Source organism: Cygnus olor, chromosome 1 (assembly GCF_009769625.2).
Source record: "Cygnus olor isolate bCygOlo1 chromosome 1, bCygOlo1.pri.v2, whole genome shotgun sequence".
NCBI lineage: Eukaryota > Metazoa > Chordata > Aves > Anseriformes > Anatidae > Cygnus > Cygnus olor.
In genome coordinates this window covers 89,829,137-89,850,422 of record NC_049169.1, presented here as the reverse complement: position 1 = coordinate 89,850,422, position 21,286 = coordinate 89,829,137, and the positions used below count along the sequence as shown (strand labels likewise).

At 42.7% G+C, this 21,286-nt stretch overlaps 1 protein-coding gene and 1 long non-coding RNA gene across 27 annotated transcripts in view; one reads left to right on the top strand and one right to left on the bottom strand.

Moving 5' to 3' along the window:
• The window catches only part of PHLDB2 (pleckstrin homology like domain family B member 2), a 113,348-nt gene that overhangs the window by 55,806 nt on the left and 36,256 nt on the right, over positions 1 to 21,286 (top strand). For 14 of the 26 annotated variants that reach the window (XM_040568797.1, XM_040568698.1, XM_040568706.1 and 11 more), the window contains 5 exons: positions 671 to 780; positions 4,056 to 5,404; positions 13,144 to 13,527; positions 15,803 to 15,946; positions 16,791 to 16,928. In XM_040568797.1, coding sequence (XP_040424731.1) covers positions 732 to 780; positions 4,056 to 5,404; positions 13,144 to 13,527; positions 15,803 to 15,946; positions 16,791 to 16,928 — 2,064 coding nt within the window. In that variant the 5' untranslated portion in view covers positions 671 to 731. Of the gene's footprint in view, positions 1 to 670; positions 781 to 3,446; positions 3,469 to 4,055; positions 5,405 to 13,143; positions 13,528 to 15,796; positions 15,947 to 16,790; positions 16,929 to 21,286 lie in introns of those variants that run through there. The other 12 variants (XM_040568607.1, XM_040568584.1, XM_040568594.1 and 9 more) reach the window with 7 other exon arrangements.
• LOC121075489 lies at positions 7,652 to 12,366 on the bottom strand. Its single transcript, XR_005822981.1, has 3 exons — positions 11,170 to 12,366; positions 9,470 to 9,575; positions 7,652 to 8,584 (listed from the first exon to the last, which is right to left on the bottom strand). It is a non-coding gene; the product is annotated as an uncharacterized LOC121075489 (long non-coding RNA).

Below are 21,286 nucleotides of genomic sequence, written 5' to 3'. Positions count from 1 at the left end.
TCTTCTATTTGGTTTTAGGTTTAATTTTAGTCTTCAGTGGCTGGATAGAATTTTGGCATTTTAATTAAGCCAGGTCTCTCTTGTAGCCCTATCAATTTATTTGTTTATTTTTAAAATAAACTCTAAAGGATCTCTGCATTCCTAGCCTGTCTCACTTGGAGCCTCAGAAATCACATCATGCCAAAATATTTTCTGCGTTTTGAATTACATACCTGTTTTTACATAGGTTTCATCATGATTGCAGGATGCTGGCATTGTGTGGGCTGAATTTGGGCTACAGGGCTTTCAAAAATAAAATCTTCTGCTGAAAAGTCCAACCTTCTTAATGATTTCTTAAGGAAACCACAGGAATGCAAACAGAACTCAGGAGCTGTGACTAGTAACTGCCTGCACGGAGTCAGAATCATAGATAACAGCAGATTATCAAATCAAATTATATGGACTTTTAAACTGATAAAACAACTCCAGTCAGTTATTTTTTTTTCCACAGCCTCCACATTAAACATGAGTTGCACTTTCCAAATGTCTTTTAACATGTTTCTTTTTCAGTCGTGTCTGGAAATTTTACCTTAAGAAAAGTCAATTTTGGTCTGTACAGTGCACTTGAAACGTGTTCTCAGAGTACATTTCTTAAAGCAATATTTTTATTCTTTTGTTACTTTATTTGCAGGTCAAAATTTATCTGGTTCACTTAAATTAGCTTTGATTTAACCATCGTGTAGAAGACAAATATGATGCCAAACAGAAGTAACATCTCCTCCTTTCAGAATGTTGGATCAGGTAATCAATTAGTACAATTTGAGTTTGTTTGTAAATTTACTGAGATCTTTCAGGATTTATTACTGATTTTGGTCCTTTAATTCTGTAGATAATCAGTGCTCTGTTCTTCTTCTGTATCTAACTCATTTCACCAGCCAAAACAGGGCCACAGCTGGACAGACACACTGCAGACAGCCAACCCTTTACCATCAGTTTAATGTCTGGCTGGACTAGATATCAGTGACCCCCAGCTAAAGAACTTGGGAAGCACAGAAATGGAAAGGAATGAGGAAAAAAAGAAAAGAAAAGAAAAAAAAAAAGAGAAGAATTTCCTCCTGTGTAGCTCCAGGCAGTAAATACTTTGCTAAGCAGAGGAGCCTTGCACTGTGCGCTGAAGGTTACCAAGTGAAAGCTCAGGCTGACCTTGGGGCAGGATGGATCCTGTACGTGCCACATGCTGGAACTCTCTGCCCCAGTTGCTGTGACTGCATGTGAAGGCAGCATCAGCCAGAATATGTAACAAATCAGGGCTTATTCATAAAGCCTCATCACAAGCATTGCCCTAAAAATAAACAAACCAAACAAGATCTGGCTTGTGGGAAGAAGTTAAGGTTCAGTTAAACATGTGCTCTAGTCCAGTTGGGGTTTAACCTTATGATTGCGGGCACTGTGGTGTTGGAACTGAGAGCTCAGAGGAATTGGCGTGAGGTATCGTCAAGAAAAGTTGAATCCAAGTGGCTACATGAAGGTATTGTGACCTCTTTTACTGTACTTGTTTGGATTTAAAGTACAATGAATCCTTCATTGCTGTGGTGAACAGGCCTGAAAGTTTCCATGAGCTAACTTGTTTTTTGGCAAAAGCAGTTAGTCTTCTCAGGATTAAATGTGCCCTACTGGTGTTGCAAGGGAGTAATAAACAATTATTAATGTCCCATTAATGTGTCTGCTAAGCTATTTATATAGGAGTCAGTGGAATTTATGCAAAACCAGTTGAACTTCAGCTGTGTTGAACTAATGTTTTGGACAGTACATTTTTAATATAAGAGTCAAGGCGCATACATCATGCGCTGTATCTGTGCTCTCAAATAGCTCTTACATCTTGTTCTTATAACACCATTAACATGATGAGAGCTTGATCTTTTTCTGATGACTTTGTCTTGACAGAGTTTTGTTGAACATGGGTCACATTCCTCCTTTTTTGCATCTGAACTTCATCATTGCTGATCATCAAAACTTGTGAAAGTAGTTAAAAATGTCAAGTAAAAATGTCACATTATAAGAAAGTGACTCCCAGCAGTGATGGTCTGATAGGGAGTCCTGTGAACTTACTGGTTCAAAGGCAACTTAGTTGGATCGTCAATAATGAATGCGTTAAAATTACAGCAAATTAAATGACGGACAGCATAAAAAAGTACTAAATTCTGCTGCTTAGTGGTAAACCTGAGACTTGGGTCTGAAGCTGGAAGATGATGTTTTCTGCCACTAGTAGAGCTTGTAATTGACACATTCTTAGCCAGATATGCTCAAGAAGACTTTTTTTTGTTTCATAATGCCAACTTATTTTATCTTTTGCATATTCACTTATATATTCACTTATATATATTCACTATATATTAATGACGGTTACCTTTGTTCTTAAACTTATGGGTTTGTTCCCTACCGATTGAGGAGAACATTTTGTTAGGCATTTAGACTCACCGTAGTTGGTGTGGAGTGAGAGCTCGTTTCCAGAAGCTTTTGGAACAGATGGATATTGAATGATGCCCTGGACAGTAATACATTTTTTTTTTGCCTTGTCAGCAACAAAGGTCCAAGAAACAGGGACCCACTCAAAGTATGCATTGCCACCTTCTACCAGATGTTTGAACCCCAATGAAACTGGATCATCTCAGTTCTGCTCTGCAGCTGCGGTGTGGGGCGGGAATCCAGATTGTGTGTCTGGGTTCATATAATTGTTTGAAGTGGTACTCAGAAGAGGATTAAAGTATCACCTCAGAGGATTTTAAAAGCACTTTGCATGCTAGGATGTTAGGTTTTCATGCAGAGTGGCAAACTGGGATTAGGTTTCTCACGCGGTGGCTTGAAATCACAAGTGGAAAGTGACTGAGCCAAGAGTAAATCCCAGGTTTGACCCGTGTTCCCAGAGGCAGTGCTCAGTGGCACTGCAGGAACCGACACTGAGGAGTGGTTGCCTTATTAGTTCAAAGCACAGTCTAGCACATCCAGAGAGCTGCTGGAAATGTTTATGGTGCCGTGTCTACATCAAGGGAAAGCCTGCTCGGGGTGTGTTTGTCTCCTGCAGTGACTGATGCTGTCAGGAGCTGAATTCTTTCCTCTGCTTTCTGCAAAGTGGGACTCAGAGCTGTAGGCTGGAGCTTGGCATGTCAGTGAACAGTACCGTCCAGCACAACAAAGGGTCTCTGTCCTTCCTCAGAATATAAGTTACCATTCTGAACTTATGTTAGGGACCTGGAAACTGAAACCCCTGTTAGTGTTTTTAATGGCCATGTGATTGGTGCTGTTGTTTTGAATGAAGTCGTAGAGCCTAGCGTTATACTTCCTTGGGGTTATCTTTTAACTAAAATGCTCTTTGCAGATGTAGTTACATGACTTTCTATTTTAAGAACGTTACGCACTGAGCTGAAACACCTTGAGAAATGGGCCTCAGTTTTGTACTCTTCCATGAAGCTCTGCATGACAATTCACAGAGTAAGCACAACGGTAACAAACTCTTAGTGAACTTACTAGTATTTTGGGGCTCAAATGAATTAGTTGCATGGGTTAAAAGAAAAGGTGACCCAGAACAGTACCTGTATCCTGAGCCCTGAAAGAGTTGCATTCGATTCTTTTCTCTGCTGTTGGCTTTGTATCTTCTCTCTCTACCTTAATTCCTTGGCTGTAATAAATAAATAAATATAACACAGGACAGTCATGCTTTCTTACCACGTGGACATCTTAGGAGGCTCAGGCTTATAAAGACTGCGAGCCACAGAGTCCAGCAATGGATAGGACAACAAAAAGTCAAGTCTCTTCCTAACTGTGTTGCTGGTTTGTAATGTGAATTTGGTGATGTCTGTCAACCCTTTTTTTTTTCCTGTCACTCTACGATTTTAGCAAAACCAGAGATTGGAAGATTGCTTATACCCCACTTCGTCTAATGATCTGAGACACATTTATAACAAGCGTGCTAATGATTTGAATGTGTTCTTTTGAAGACAGTATGCAGGCATGTGTATGCAAGAAGCTCATAACTTGTTTGCTAAGAACTTTTTCTTCTTGTTTTCTCTTCCCTACAGATTCCAGTAAGATTATGGCAGAGTATAGCCACACACAAAACCAGATGGAATTACAAAATACTAGTTTGGGAAAGGGTTCTGTGGCGAATTCCCTTGAAAATGGTCTCCAGGATATTATGGAAAACCTCAACACGAAGAAATATTCATCAAGTCTCAAATTTAAAACAAACGGGGACTATGCTGGTTCTTATTTAACCCTTTCACAACCTGTGGCAGTTAAACCCAATCCTTCCACCAGTGTTAAAAACACACACTCTGTTACCAAAATTCAGGGAGGCAAGCTGTTCCCTTGCGAAAGCCCATATCTTCCAGATAAAAGCTTCTCTGTAAAGCATTTGAGCTCTGTATCAGGCACATCTCCATCCCTCAGTGGGTACAGTTTAGGAAGGACAGACTTTGATATTCACACCAACAGAGAAAATGAAAAATCTCTTGGGCACATGGATAAGTTTTACTACTCAAAGTATAGCCAGAAAAACAAATCATATGACAATGTCTACTTCCCAGGAATTCTGGACACGAAGAAGATCTCGGGCTCTCTTCTCACAATGTGGAATGGCAGCTCAGGGAGCGAGCTGATGCTTTCCCCTGTTAGCAATTCAGGGGCAGCCAGCATGCCTTCAAGCCCAAAGCAAGGCAGGAGGATGAATATTGAAGACGGCCTAGCCCTGCATGCAAAGCCAGTTAAACACAAGGATGTGATGATGGAGACTCTGGGTTCGCGACCTAGGAAATACTCTGGTGGATCTCTAAGTCATATGGGAATGTACAGCCGTTCCCTACCCAGGCTTCATAAATCAACAGAAAGCCAGCTGATGCCATTAAGTTTGCCCCCAAGAAACTCTCTGGGTAATACTAAAAGGAAAAAACTTGGAGAAAAGGATCTACCTCAGAATGCTTTAGATGCTGACAATTACCTGAATTTTTCTTCGTGCAGCTCAGGGGTTTCACCACATGCAAGTTCTGTTTCTGGGAATAATCCCTATGTTAGTTCGACTCTTAGTGTTCCTGCAAGCCCTCGAATTGCTAAAAAAATGCTTTTAGCATCTTCTTCCTCGTTTATTCCAGATGATTTTGATAGACTTGGACTCTCAGGAACAAGTCCCAGTAGTTCGTTCTCCCCTGTGGATTTTGACAGATCGTTCTCTGTCAGAAGAAACCTCTCCACCAGTTCCATGGAATTTGATGACACTGATTTGGAAAGTTACAGACAGACGCCAAACTCGCTGCAGACTTCTGTGAGAGAGCGGAAGAACAGCATCAGCTCCATTTCGGGGAGAGAAGACCTCATGGACTACCACAGGAGGCAGAGGGAGGAGCGGCTTCGGGAGCAGGAGATGGAACGCCTGGTAATTTTTTCTTTTCCTTTGAGCTTTTCATGGCAGCTGGTGTTTGCAAAATGTCTTTTCCAGATCTAGCCATCGGGAGGGTATAGCAAAACATAAGCTGTTGTGTTTTGAAATTCAAATTTCACTGACGTCAGATGCAGTGTTTATTACTGCAGTCCATGAAGCTAATGATTAAGTGGCATGCAGCTGTAACAGCTCAGATGGACAGTGCTGTTCAACCATCCTAAAAAATACATTGTAACCCACGTGAATTGTGTTCGTTCATCCTGTGGGCTTTGCTAAAAGGTCTGTGTGCAGAAACCCCACAATTTGCACTGCAGGGTTCCAACGCTTCTGTTTCAGTTGATGGCAGTGTTTGATGGTGAGTGGGTAAAATGAATTTGTCTCCACTGCAAGCTGCTCGGAGTCCTGTCTGCTGTGCTGTGGAGTCAGGTAGGCGTTGGGGTCAGTTTGACGGACGTCATCGGAGTTCTCTCCGCTTGGTTGTGGTTTTACCTCCTGAGAATTTGCATTAAAATACAGGCATTTTTGTTTCTCCCTTGGAGAAGTAGCAGAAGGGGACAGAGCTTCTGTCTTTGTGCAGTAGCTGCAAAACTCTCGTCAACAAAAAACCGCATAAAGCCTCAGCCCTGAATTACACTTGATAGTAAGGCACAACTTCAATGTGTTACTGAAACAACTGTTAGGTAAAAGAAAAAAAAAATCTTCAGGATAGTCAGAGGGAGTTCTTGAAAGGTTTTGCAGTGACTGCCTTGGCCCTACTAACATGCATTCATACTGTACTGATTTTATTGTCCACTTAGGCACCGACCTATGTCATTACAGGGCCAACGTGTATTATCGAGTCTTCACCCTTAACTTTGGATGTGTGCTTTCACTCCATCTTTGATAGGTTTGGGCTCTTGGGAAGACAGGCTGTGGCTCCAGGACAAAGGGTGAGGAGGCCTGCTGCAGGGAGCAGGGGTTACAGACCCCCCAAAGGGTTATGCTTTTGCACGCCCAAGGAGAAATCAGCAGCAGCAGTGCTCATGGCTTATTTCCTCCTCTCTCCCTGCTGCTTTCCTGCTCCATGTTGAAATCTCCTCGCTGTTGCCAGTCATGATGTTTTGTGTGTGCCAAGTGGCATTGTCGTGTTATCAGAGGGCTTTCCAGACAGCAGCAATGTAAAACTTGAGCGGTGATCAGTCGTGAAAGACAACACAGGGAGTGTATTTATATTTCAAAGAGAACAGCATTTTTTGCGGTGAGGCACTGGAGATATGGGGTTGTTTCTCTATTCAGTAATGCTAAAAATTGTTCTCGTTTTATATCTGGATGTAATGGCAACGTATTTCTCAGTCCTGTTCAGTAGTGAGTATTTCTCAGTACTGTTTTTTTCCCCCTTTTTGAGTACCTGGTTGAAGGGTTGCATAGCAGGAGAGTGCCTCCTTCCAGTGGTTTGAGGGTCTGAGTAACCCCACAAATAGGTTTTCAGATCTCTAAGAGGAGGAATATGTTTGGTTGGAAAGAAAAAAGAAAGCCAAATCTCTTAATGTTCCTCCACAAACTGCCCATCGGCCTGTTGTACGTTAGGACCTGTCCTGTTTTATTTTCGTCTTTTTAAGTGGTTGGAGGCATGAGTGTATCCAAACAGGGTCCTCATGTATCCAGCGTGAGTTTCCAAAGCACAGCTTTGTCTGATTTTATGGCAGGTGGCATGGATGAAGGTTGGAGATCCAGGTCTGCTCAGGCCTGTTTTGGCGAGCAGGGTGTGTGTGGGATAAATGAAAACCCACAACCACCAAATAAGTGCCTTTGGATAGCAAAAACTGCATGCTTTGCATTCTCAGAGATGGGTAAAAGTCCAGACTGAGTGTCTGGTGGGTGAACGGTGGGGGAAGCCCAGTCCTTTTAAGCATAAATATTAGACTCTAATGTGCTGTGTCTTTGAAGCAAGGCAGGCAGAAGGAAAATGTAGGACTGCTTGGAGGCTCCTCAGAAGGATGAGGCCACTCCGCAAGCCAGATGCCGAGCGGAGAGCAGCGCAGCTGGCACCAGCACTGCCCCTGCGGCCACCCTGCTGGCACAGGGCTGGCTTGGGCCTCGTGTTTGCCAGCTGCTGTTCACCTCTGAATTTTTTGGCAAAGCCCATGTGCACGTTAGAGTTTGCCCTGGTGTCTGCCCTCTGTCTCTTCCCTTTATTTTTACTCCTTTTGTTGTTGCTTTTTTTCCCCCATATAAATTATTCTGTGAGTTTTACTCGTGCTTAGTTTGCTTTTTAAGTGACAGAGGCCCCTCAGGAGGTTTGCATTTTGAGTTGCTGCTACTGTCTGCATACAAAACGAAGTGATCTGCTGTCATCACCCAGACAAATATACATAGAATTGTAAAAAATTGTGCAAATAGTGAAAATGCTCCTTGCAGTTTTTTGGAGTGATTAAAACACCTGCGTTGCAATGTGTCCCTATGCACCAAAGAGAGAAGACACGTACATAGTCACATAGCATTTGCTGTTGCCCCCTCAAGGTTCCTTTCCATGTGCCTTCTACCAAAACCAGCCGAACACTGGGGCCGCCTTTGCTCCTGCTCCTGCTGGCTCTGTGTCCGGGCTGGCCGGGTGCCACATCTCTCCGGGCGGATGTTGATCCAAGTTTTACACAAGTAGATGCAACAGTGAGCTATTGCTGAGGATGGCCCTGGCCCGCAAGCCTCGTAAACAAGGAAAAGAGTTAACACTGGGATCTAAGAATAGGCAATGAGATTCAGTCAGCTATTGAATTCGTGTTTTTTATTTCTTGTTCAAAGAGGAAATCTTTATTCTTTTTTTTTCCCCTGTCTGAGATAAAAGGCAAATTGTTGTAGCTGCTGGAACTGAAAGGCGGTTGTTCTCCCCAGCCCGTGAGGAGGTCGGCGGTGGACTGGCACGGCCAGCAGAGCCAGAGAGATATTAATGCCATCTGTTTTGTTTGATGACCTCCCGTATGAATAGCACCAGCCTTGGTTTTCTACTGCTGGCTTTCAGGCAGTACGCTGCCTTTCCCCTAGATGGAGGTAGCTACCCAGAAACGACCTGCTCAGCGTGTGCAGGATACCTTTCGTAGCCCAGCTGCTGGTGTGGATCTAAAGCATATGCTCGTGAATGGAGTTTTATGGGATGCAGGAATCGTGCTGGGAGGGATTTCGGCTTATGTGACCAATGACCTAACAAGCAATAATAGAATTAGGAGAGCTTATCCCACAGTCTGCACATTCGGAAGAGCACTGAATTTCATTAAGTTTATTCAATAAGTAGGAAGTAATACAGAATCACCCCGAGTCAGGAAAGCGCTTTGCATTCATTCATTGCAATTTAGTAAGATGTGCTCGTGTGAGGGGAAAATCAAATGGAAATATTTGGGAACGTTCAAGGTGGTACTGCTTTAAAACTATGGTTAGTAGAGCTCATATAAGTCTCCATACAGCTTGGAAAAATCTCATATACGTATTTAATAAATTTATTTTGGCACTGTCTTTTTATAGATCCTTTAAACGTAAAGCACCTAAGCTGTATTTAAAAGTGTAAGTGACTTGACTTGCCTCTTAGAGGAACCCCAGCCAAGCAGATAAAGGCTGGGTTGAGATAATTTTTCCTACAGCTAGTGTTGGACACTCTCTGCAGTGTTATAGAATAGCTACTTAACAACAGTTTAGTTTAATAAATGAACAAGTGCCATATAATAGGATAAAACAAACAACCAAATCCCCTGCAGGATATAATTAACACTGATAACTCGGTAAATTTTTACTTTAATTATTCCAGAACTTTTCTGTGGAATCTTTAATAATCCAGAGTGTGGATTTAGTGTACTTAATTTGTGCAGCTCTGTGTTTCATTAAAAGGAGCTATATATAGGAAGAAGGGAAGAAATGAATTTCAGTAGACCTGCTTTTAATTACAGAAGTTGAGCAGTGCTCTACAGCTCCTGTCCTCAGTGTAACTGGGGAACTGGGTTCTGCAAAAGCTCCTCCGTAAAGTTCCTGTCCAGAGGCTGGCTCTGGTCTGTGCCCCTGAGCTGTTTGACTTTTGTCCCTCCATTTCTCTTGTACCTGTAACAGGGAGGCAAGGATCAGGCGTGTTGCTCCTCGGGGCCGCGGCTTTCCTTCTGCAGCTCTCCTCCTTAAGGGTCCCTGCTGGGAAAGGCTCCCTGGGCATCTGCCGGGAGAAACGAATGTGAAACACAAGTGCTTTCTCCGAATTCGGTGCTGCTGCTGATAGCCTTGTAGCCAGAAGACTAAACATAGTAGAACAAGGACTTAATGGTAGAATAAATGAGGCTGAAGTGAGGAAGTGGCACAGGTTAGAGAGGGAAGGGACACAACAGCGGGAGAGCTGCTCTCAGCCCCGGGTAGCAGTCTGGCTTGGAAACAAGCTTCTGTCTCCAAATCTGAGGCAGGTGTGCAATCACCACTTCCTTAAAAACCCAGGCAGGAAAGAGAAGCCTTCCTCCTGCCCCTTGCCCACAGGGTGCCGAACATGGTGGTAAGTAAGAAAGTCTGTGGACTTTGCTGCTCTGCTCCTGCTGCCTTACTTCCCCCATCCTTTTTGACTTGCTGCTGCTCAGACGTTTGTGTTGGAGCCAGGTGTTTGCCTGCCCCTGAGGCTTTTAAAGAGCAATGGGAGCTGGGAAGGGCAGCAGCCTCCTCTTCAGACAAAGGGAGCCGCTGAGTAGCCACAAACCTCGTTAGCTCCAGTCACAAAGGACAGGCTGTACATGTATTTTTAATGAGATCTCGGGTTATACAGTTGCTAATGGCACTTAGCTGAAAAGCTTCCTGCTTGCCACAGCTGACTAACCCCATCCTGCCTTGATACCTAGATAGGACCGACCTCCACGCATTTGTAAAATCCATACAACATGTGACATGCAGTGGATGAACAAATCCTGGAGCCGCTGACGTAGCTGTCTTTGAAAGAGTGGGAGTTACTTATCTCCGCTATTTCAGAATATTTTTCTTCACAGGGTACCAGGGGTGTGTCTTAATGTCATTGTTAAGCAGTAGCAGAGGAGACTTGTTATCCCTTTGTCCCATCCTCCTTCAGCACCTAAATTTCCAGCCATTCAGATGCCGTACGTAGCTTTGTCGAAGCCCATAGTGGTGAAACTGCTAAGGTAGCAAGAGCACAAGACCTGTCTGCCCCTTTTCACAGCAGGTAAAAGATCCAGCGAAAGTACACAAAGATGTTTTAGTCTGTTAGAAAGGGCGTTTTACGGGGAAATATACCAAAAGCAGACTCAAAAGGCTTAATTCAACAGCCCTTCCTCGCAGCAGAACCAATTTTAAACCAAGCTGTTTCACTTGGAACGCCTTTTCTTTCTCTACCGTGTTTGGCGTCACAATTAAAATCACAAAAATTATCACCCAAACTTTTCGTGTTCTCCTGCTCTCACATTTCTCTTGCGTTACAGGGGTGGTTTCCTAGCTAGCCGCTTGACTCGGAAATGTATGCTGGCACAGTTAAATGCAGGTGTGCTGGAGCGAGCTGGCCGAGACGAACCGATGAGAATAGGGTGTATAAAATAGCCACCCAGCTTCCTGTCTGTAAGCCTCTCGGTACATGTCAAAATAGAAGTGAGAGGTAGCGGCATTTCGGTCATGCGTCTGGAAGTTCAGCAGGACTTTTTTGAAGCCTGGCAGAGGTTTTCCTGCGATTTTAGACTTTTGCTGACCATGTGGGACTTGGGGAAGGAAGGATCCCTCCGCGGGGCTGCTCCCAAAACGAGAGGTTTGCAGGGAGAGCTCCTTACCTGGTGCCCGGGCTGGGATGAGCAGCAGCTGTGCCTGAAAACCTAAACCTGCCGTTTGCTGTCATTGTTGGAGGGATGGGGGGCTGGCCTGGGGTAATGCGATGTATCCTGTTGTGGCAGGGAGGGACGGCACTTCATATCCTAATGCTGTGCTTCCCATCCATAACCATCAGGATTGTAGCGAGGGGCCGGCCTGGTGCTGTCACACCATCGCTGGCCAGCGCTTGCACAGCGCTTTAGGAATTGGGTCTCGTGGCCAAAAGGCTTACCACGAGGGAGGGCCACGGCTTCGGCGGGCTGAGGGAGCAGGCTGAGGGTCTGGCAGGAGTCGCAGAGAGGGAGCAGGGCTCGGCGGGGTTATAATTATGTCGGTCGTTTGGGGCTGAGGGCCGGCTGCGGAATCTGCCGGGCCCGCTCGGTGGAAAGTCTGAGCTTGCAGGGCTCCGCGCCTTGGGCAGCTCGGCTCTGCTGTTGCCACCGCTGGGGGCTGCGGGGGAAGGGGCACGAAACCCACCCGAAGGCAGAAGCTCTGGGTTGGGTAGGGATTGGAGACGTGTGGGCCTGGGCTCTTCCCGAAGGACGGAGACGTAGCTCGGCAGCTAACTGCAAGTGATTCCGGGGAGCGCGTGGTGCGTACAGCCACCTAATCTTCTTGTGCCTCTCCGAGAAGCCGTGTGCCTGTGAAGTGGTGTTACGTTCTCATGAAATTCCAGTGGCTTGCCGCAGGGAGAGCAAAAGCAACGCAGTGCCCTCGCTGCTCCGCTTGTCTTGTATCACTTGCTGTGCACGGGGAGCGTTAGGACCACCAGAAGTGGCTGCTTTGCAAAGCCTGCTCGCAAATGTAGCGACAGGTAGAGCGCAGACGCTGCGTACATCTGCAGTGCTTCTTGGGGAGGGAGGCTGAGGATTTCGGTGTTGTGGCTTTCTTTCTGAATATGGGTAAAAGAAGGGTTTCCTAGAAATAAGAAATGGGGTCAGTAGTGCAGGGATTAATGCCAAGCACGAAACTTTCACGGTGGTGTTTTTTCCCTGGCAGAATTTTCAATAGACTTATGGTAAGCAATTTTTTTATTTACGTTACTTTACTTCTTTAGCAAAAGGAACGTGAAATAGCATAAAAGCAGCACCTCTTAAAAATGAAAAGGTCAAACACTTTCATCTGAAATAGAAGTTACGTGAGTCTATGCATACAGTAAAATAAAGCAAATGCAGCTTTCTGATACTTTTTATAAAGTATCCTAGAGATCTAGAAGTCTTCCAGGAATTTATGTTTATAGCAACTTGAAGCGTGTCGGGTCAAACTGGCACAGCTATGCAGAGTGTCAAGTTTGAAATGTTAATGTGAATCTGTTTGGAGTTTGGGGAAACTGGTAAATAAAGATTCCCCCCATTTCTGTGCATTGGACATCGGTTGTATTTTGGATGTGATGCCTCGTGATTTTGTACATGCTCCTAAAATGGTGTATTTCAGAAGGTGGACTAATTCTCTCACAAAAAGGGGAATCAATGTTAACATAACAGAAAATCCAAAAAAGTCAGGAATTAATGAATGTGTGGAAAATCTGCTATATTTTGCAGCATGACAGGCATATAGCATAAGTGCAAAACAGAGTAGTAGGTGAAGCTTGCTGGACACACATACACAGAAATTGGGTATGATTACAGCAACCAGAATGTACAATATTAATATTATTTTTCTACATTGGAAAGAGAAGCAGGTGTCTTAATTTAAGTAGATATTCATTTCTGTGAAATGCACTTTATTTTTTAAGTTTTTTTCCATGTTGATTCTTTGTCCTAAACCGCAATTTATATGCGTAGATCTGTTTACTATCTCTGAATGTTAAAGGTGTAAGTGGATTTGGATGACTTTAATCCATCACTCTAAAAATAAGCAGCATATATTTTTTTTTAACTTCATCTTTACTTTAGCTCACATGTGAAGCTTAGTGCTGTTATCTTTCCTTAAACTAGGAACGACAGCGGCTGGAGACGATCCTCAATTTGTGTGCAGAATACTCCAAATCTGACAGTGACGCCGCTGCAACTACGACAGTTGCCGATGTTCAAAAAATTAACAAAGAACTTGAAAAGCTTCAGCTGTCAGATGAGGACTCAGTGTTCGAAGACTCGCAGATGAATCTGGAAACGAGGTTTAGAAACCACTTGAAATCATCTGCAAGTGATTCAGATTTCTCGGAACCAAGTAACCACAGTCGCAGCACCACTGCTTTCCTTTCCTCCCGAGGGCTGAGAGCTGACGAGCACTTCAACGAAAACATGAAGTCTCCTCCTTTAGCTGCTCCTGGCTTCCTGAAGGATTCCACTGAATCTTCGTACCTAAGTATCACACCAAAGGTAACGCTGGGTAGGAAGAAATAATACAGCCTCGGGTAGATAGCTTGAAATCCTCCTTCTCTGGAAGTTGGTTTTCACAGCAAGCATCACAGTTGGGATGGTTTAGGTAGAAGAATTCATCTCAGAGCTCATATAGCTTAGCACCCAGTGACCGATTGTTTCATTTCCTGTGAAAGCTGACAGTACTGGAAGTATTTTTCTGAGGAATGTAGGATTCGGGGGGACGTTAGCATTTTCTGAGGAAGAATGACTTGTCTGGACAATTTAAGGCTACTTAAATAAGCAAGTTTTCAGGAGTCCTGCTTAGAGCTGTGCTGAGACAGAGGAAATAAGGTAAATGCTACCATTCTCTCCTAGACTGAGGCTCCTGTTTCCTCTAAGAGGAGGGTATTTTCTCATTGGGAAACCAGAACAGCTGCAGAGGCGGTGAAGAGGATTCGCCTGAGCTGAGTTTGCTCTCCTGTTGACTCTGCCTGGGCTGGACCCGAGCCGCTTGTCAAATCAGCTGCTGCCTCTCATGTGGCATGCAGTGGCAGCTTGCCTCCTGGCACACGAAGGAACGAACGCAGCTCCTAGGCTTGCTATGATGCAGCTTCTTCCCCCTCTCCTTCATCTTGCTGTTTCGTTCATGAATGGGAGTTGTCCTTTAAAAAATGAGCTAATGGCATTCCTAGCAATCTCCTTCAGCCAGGAGAGCAGCAGCAACGTCCAGGGTGGGGAAACAGCCTCTCGTCCCTTCTGGGTCAGTGCCCGGGCTCTCTTGTGCCAGATGAGCAGTGCAGCCATTTCTGGGGAAAGACAGTGTGCTGATATGCTTGATAAGTATTTCCAATAATTAGAGTGAAGAGCTTAGTAAGACCAACAGGAGCCATAAAAGCAGGTTTCTGTTTAACATAGTCATGCTATGTTAAGTATGACAAATATTTTTTCTCTTCCCTTTTACGTGTCTAACACGAATTGTATTTCACTTGCTTAACTTCTATACATTGCTATAGTCAATAGAAGTGTGATAGAAAAACATTTCATCTTATACAGGGGTATCTCTTCGGAAATCTGTCGTCCAAATTTGAAATTATGTTGAACAGAAACATAGCATTAAGGTTTTACTTGGTCTTACCAGGTCTTTCCATGTTCGAAAGGTAGTGAAACATTTCATTTACAAGTTCCTGTGGTCTTGCATTTCTTTCCCATTTGTTTCTTTCTTCCTACAAGTCAGAGGCTATTTTAAATCCTTATTAGGAGGTTGAAATTGAAGATGTTATGTCAGCATTATCCGAGCAGGATACCGGACAAAAAGAGGCTTTCCTGCTAGGATTACTGCTGCTGATCAAGGAATGCCATTCGTTCATTGTAAAGGGTGCCCTGCTAAGTCCTGAGCAAAGCAGTAAATGAGCAACTGTGATAATGGTACACAGCTCATTGTTTTAAAATGTTGAGATCAGATTTGTCCACGATAATTTGGCTGTGCCTGCTCTCAGAATAGCCATTCAGTAGCTGGCCTGAGCCTCTTTAGAGCAAAGCTGTGTGGTCCAGTGGTTAATGCAAAGCCCTGTGCGCAGCCCGCTTCTAATTCAGGCTGGAGACAATGAGTGAGCAGCCTTACAAAAGTAATTTGATCGCGAGCCCCTGGGGTCAGGTGAACATGAAGAATACTTTGGAAACTCAATACTCTTTGATCTAGCCTCTGCTGCTCTAATGAGATCACTGGTATTTTTCTTAATAATGTTTTTTAATTCTTGGCACAGTTATCTAGTAAGTTAATGGCAATGAGAAGAACCATGTAAAAGGGTACTGACTCCTGATGGGTACGCAGGGGCACAGGACTGAGTTTTATCCTTGTTTCACAGAAACTGCCCTTCTTGATGGCTGGCAACAGAAATGTTCTATTTTACACCCTGGTTTTTATTATATGAACAGGTGCCATCTCCATAAAAAGCATCATCTATCTATCTCTTTTAAGAGGTAAATCAGATTTTTACAAGCTAAATAGCACAGCATGTAAAGAGTTCTCAAAGGTTAGATATTAATAATTCATATAGTATGAATAGTATTTCTGCTCAGTATAGTATTTACTTCCAGAGCTTGGATGTAAAGTGTCATGTTTGTTTCTCTTCTACGCCTTCTAAATATAGAGGTAGCAATATAGTAGATAGGAAATACCTAGCAGGTTCAAAACCAGCAACACAGTACTTGTCTAAAATGACTACAATATGAAAGAGGGAAGGAAACACAGTGTTCATCTTTCTGATAAACCTCTTGTGGTGTGCAACTGCAGATACCAGAATGCACAAGTGATGAGCAAAGAGGGCAGGAGCTCACTCGACTGGAGGAGGAGCGCATAGTAATACTAAATAACTTGGAAGAACTTGAACAGAAGATCAAAGATTTAAATGACCAGATGGATGAATCCTCGAGAGAGGTATGAGATACGTTTCGGTTTTAAATATCTTGCTTCTTAGGTATGCCTACATGCCGCAGATAGGATGGTGAGTACACCTATATAGCCTTTGTATTCAGTGCTTCTTCACCAGAGTAAGGCACAATGACAACGTGGTAGTCTTCTACTGTGAAGGTTATTTTTCTCTAGCAGGGGGATGATTGTCATGCTCAGATTAGCCTTTCCCAGCTGTAACCATTATACTCCTAAGTGGAATTAGAACAATCTTGCTTGCTGAATGGTCACTCAATTGATCTAAATACCTTGTGTCACTTGGGTGTTTTATAGCGGTATCTCATGTGACCCTTTAAAGAGAAAGGAAGTGAGATAACTTCCTGTTAAGCCTCCTTGTCTTTATGGTGGCAAGGTTATGTGGCAGTCTCTTGACTTCTGGAATCTCACAGTTACAGACTAAGCTGGTCAGGCATTTGGATTGTGCTTATTCCAATTATCAGCAACAGGAAAGAAACAGCTGTTCGAAAAGGGTTTCCTACAGAGCCTGGGCACAGATACTTGGTATAGTATCATAACAGGAGGAAGCACAGAGGAGAAGAGTTAGAAAACAAAAAAAAACCTCCAAAACAGAATCTTCAAGCTAAAGTTGGTTTGGACTTTATTTTGCAATATTTTATGTTGCAGTTTTACTTTTTCTCAGTTTTGTGATCTCTTTTTAACGTTGTGGGAGTAAAATTGGTTTTTTTTTCCTTTTAAAAATATTTCTCTGTTGTAAATGATCAACAACTCACTCCCCTTCCCCCAGAAAATAATGTATATCAAGATTTCTTCTTAGTTTGGACAGCTTCTGAAAAATGTTTTGTATTCCTAGTTGGATATGGAATGTGCCCTTTTGGATGGGGAACAGAAATCTGAAACAACAGAGCTGCTGAAAGAGAAGGAAATATTGGATCATCTAAACAGAAAGATAGCTGAGCTGGAGAGAAATGTTATTGGTGAAAAGACAAAGGTAATCAACTTATCTTAGCTGGCTGTGTGCTCTGTTCCTCTTAATCTTCAGAACGCATTTATGTTATTAACATATTGATGGAGGTTGTTTTATAAAGTAGTGTCTCTAAGTAAATTTTTTTGATAATTATGGAAGAAAGAAATAGTCTTGTTTCCCAAGATATACTTGACAAGCAAAATAAAGCACGCTTAAGTGAAAAGACCTCACCTACTCTGAAGGTATTTTTGATTGATAAAGAATCCATATCGGGCTTGGACTTGGGTTATCTGTTGTTTGAAAGAACAGTATTAACTGACCTGTTCTTCAGCTTTCCATTATAGGTTATATATTTTGATTTTATTTTATTATTTAATTAATCCTTTCTCAGCAAAGGAGTGGTAAGAAAAAAGGCCACCGTTTCAGAAGATGGCTTTAGCTAATGTTATACAGATTGATGCATAAGACGTCTGTAAAATAGTGTTTAAAAGAAACTGTATTGGTTTATATGGTTTGTTGACTAACAGTTTTAGTACTGTAGAATATTCTCTCTGGGATTAAGTGAAAGGAATTATGTAGTTCTTCTATACAGTCACATACTTAATTGCTCTCAAATATGCAGCTATATTTGCAAAATAGTACCACAGTACGAGTTAAGCACAGGAAGAGAAGAGACCTGTGAGATGAACCTGTCCCTCTCAAACCAGAGAGGGCTTGTCTCCTCCAGCACGCTCCCTGCTGGCGATCCAGGCCAGCAGTTCGTTTCTCCACAGGGGATGTGCCACAGCCAGTAATATCTCAAGGTCAGGATTTTTTTTTTTTTTTTGCAGGACTATAAGCCAGTAATGTTTCATTTTTAAATTTCATCCTCTGCCTCATAATTTAAGCCTGTCACTTATGGAAGTACTCAAGCTAGTCTCTCCCCCTTTTTTTAAGCTTTCCAGAAATATCTGAAAGACTCTGCATTATTTGCTCTTGTTTAGACAAGTTGCACGTTTTTAGCTCTCTCAGTCTTCCTGTTTAATTCAAGCCTTACAGCTTGCATTGTTTTATCCTGAGTTTGTTGTCTTCAATTTATGTCTACCCTGTCATGAACCTGAACGCTGTTTTGCAGCTGCACTCATGAAACCTCTGTATGAGGAGGACAAGGGTGCTCCCACCTCTTTGCTCTGCGAATTGACAGTACACATCCAATTTAAGCTTAAACTTTCACGGACTTTCCTGCTTGCTCTTCTCCTTGTTTGCATGTAGTCTGCAGTTCTTCAGCTTTCAGTGATGCCTGTGGTTACGCTTTAAACTGTCTGTATGTTTCATACTTGATTTTTAGTGTGAAGAGGAATCTAAAGTTGATAACAGCAGGTAGGGTGGTGCAAGCAGATACAGCAGCATCCTTTTGCAGAGTGAGTTTTGTTCGGTCTGGTTGGTAACAAATAACATATCCAGAAATTCAGGAGATCTTTTGTAGTTGTTCTCTAATAGACTCAAAGTTCAACAAAAGTCATGGAAATTATTCTAAATGATTGTTTACGTTTCCGTGCAATCATGTGAAGGAGCAGATAACATCTTTGCACTACTGTGTCACAATCTGAAGATTAAATTGCTGTCTAGTTCAAATTTTCAGTTGAACTAAAACATGGGAAGCAACCTAGAAAAAGCACGTGGGTTATTTAAAAGAAAAAAATATATATATTTTGAGTGAATTTACCAAGTATGATGCATACCACTGGTCAGATCAGTTTATATGTTTTAGTAGCCTTTTCTCCTGTGTTCTTTAAAAAAACAAACAGATGGGAGTGTTTGCATTAGACTTAGAGCCATGGCTCAGTTAATGCTCTAAGTATCTTTGTAGGAATAAACTAGTCCTATGAGAGCACAGGCTTGTTCTGGAAGACATCTGAAAGCGTTACATAAAAACGAAAACTTAAAAACAACTAAAAAAAACTTAAGCAAAATACCTTAAAGTGACAGCTGAAATGTTCTGGAGAAACTAGTGTCAGCCAGCAAAGCAGATGGCACTCATCATGTCAATAAACACAAGTTCTGGCTGACTTTAGACAACAATGTTTTTTTAAAGCTTGATATGTGTGTCTGTATGTTTAAGGTTGCAGCCCCTGCAGATCTGATCCAAGATAGGAAAAATCTTGGCTTTTTAGTAGTGAAGAACTAAACTCCTCCAGGAAAGGAGTTCCTGCTCAGGCAGAAGTGCTAGGCGGAACTTTTTGCTGAAATAATTTGAAACTTATGAGCTCCTTAACAGAGTTAAGGCTCAGTTTCAGGCTGGTAGTTGCCATTCTTCTGGTATTACTTCTGCATTGTTTTTTGGAAGATCAAGTGCTCCAGTGTGTCCGGTGGTCACAGTTTCTTCTAGTTGCCTGAATATTTCACCCCGCATAATACCGGTGGTCTCAGTGTGGATGGTGTATCCTGGAAAGAAGTTGCTGTGTCCATCCGCTTGGATGGACTTTTTTGTTAGGGTAAGGGAATGGTATCTGAATATGCTGTATGGTTCCTTCTTGAGGTGAAATAAATAGTTGATTTCATTCATGAAGCGATGCTGTGGCATTAGCACTGTGCATGATGGCACTTGTCTCTGGAGTGACTTGAGTATCTCTTGGAATTTGCCACAGATCTCAGCACCTGTTTGACAGGAAACCTCTGCCTGCTTGTATTTCATCCTTACTGATGCACCTGCTTGAAAAACTTGTGAAATTCTTAAAAAGAGAGATCATAAAGTACAAAGTAGGTGCTGGGCCATGTTAGGTACTTGAAGTAGACTGCGGGTGGAATCTTGTGTGTTAACTTTCTACCCGTCTGTGCCTATTTTTATGCTTTGTGCACAATTCATTTAGATGAGAACACAAAATTTTGCCAACCTTTGCACTTAAAGTCATAGTTCAAAAAGAAGTGTGATAACAGGGGCAGTGCTTTCAAGGCAAGAGCATCAGTTGGAAAATGTACTTGAAGTCAGAAGACAGACTTCGGATTTTAGTTCCTGGCTGTGCCAGTAAGCTCTTTGCTGCAGTACAATGTCTTTGTGTCCCAACAACTTTGCAAATGTGCTTGTATATTATATGCTACGTTGCATTTTCATCTTATTCAAGGCCTGTGTTCGGCCCTGCCTGAACGCATGGCAGGACTAATGGTGATGAAGAATGGATGAGTCGGTGAGGAAGATGATGTAGTGCACTCCCTGTGGTGAGTTCAGAGCATTGCCCTTGCTTTTGTGAGTATGCCACCATACGTGTAAGGAACAAAGCACTTAGCATCTATTTACGTAGGTTTTGGAAAAGAAGAGCTATGAGCAGTTGCCATTTTGCAAAGAAGACAACAGAGCCTTTCATTACCACTACAGGATTTAGTGTAATTCTGGCTATGGCGTGTTTGTGTTGGATGCAAGTGCTGATGGGACTCGCTTGTCCTGGCTGGGATAGCTGCTTCCAGTGCTGGGGAATGGGATCGCTGTTAGGCATGGCCTGTGCTCTCTGCTGTCTGTGCTCTCAGCTGTGCTGGAAATTGTGTTAGTGTATGGAGGGAGATGTGGCTTTGCCTCATTCTTTCTTTCTTTTTTTTTTTTTTTGTTTTTCTTTTTAAACTACTATCTACTACATAATTGGTTTTATCCACAGAAGATCGCCAACGATGTGTCTGAATAGAAGCATTTACACTATTAATTGCAGGCTCCAGTTACACAGGAACAATCCTAATAAGTCAGTAGTAACGCAATTTCACGCATGTACCTAGAAGCTCTCCAGGAAGGAGATTTGCTACAAATATTGACAAAATTTCTTTGAGTTCTGCCTGCTTTGGAGAGAGATTGCTGAACAATCTTCAGAAGCAAATAAACAGATGAGCCTGTCAGCCTTCCATCCTGACCCAGCATGCCGCTCTACTGTAGGTGTACCATAACAACGCTGTGGTTCCTGAATAAATAGCACCGTGGGGCTGAGGTGCTGTTCCCAGTCACAACTTCCTCATGTTGATTCTTTGCTCATGAGACTTTGTTCAGAATTGACATTTGTCTATAAGGAAGTCGGAGAAAATTGTATTTACCCAACTTGACGTTACTTAGATTTGCAAACTACCTTTTTTTTTTTTTTCCCCATACAACTCCTCCTTAGCCTGAATAGTTTTAAAATGTGCAGTCTAGCTTGTGTGGGGAAGGTTACCTAATGATTTGTTGTGCCCGATGTCTCAAAGCTGGAAAGTAACAACATAGCAGTCAGAAGGAGTGGATTAATGAATAAAGAGGGATAGCTGAAAATGATTAATGAATGCAGCAGAAGTGCTATGGGAGGTAATCATAGTTAAACGGCAGTTTTGTCAGAGAGTTGCAAACAATTATCTAGGTTTAGACTGTGTTTTAGGAGAGGGAGGTTATTCCT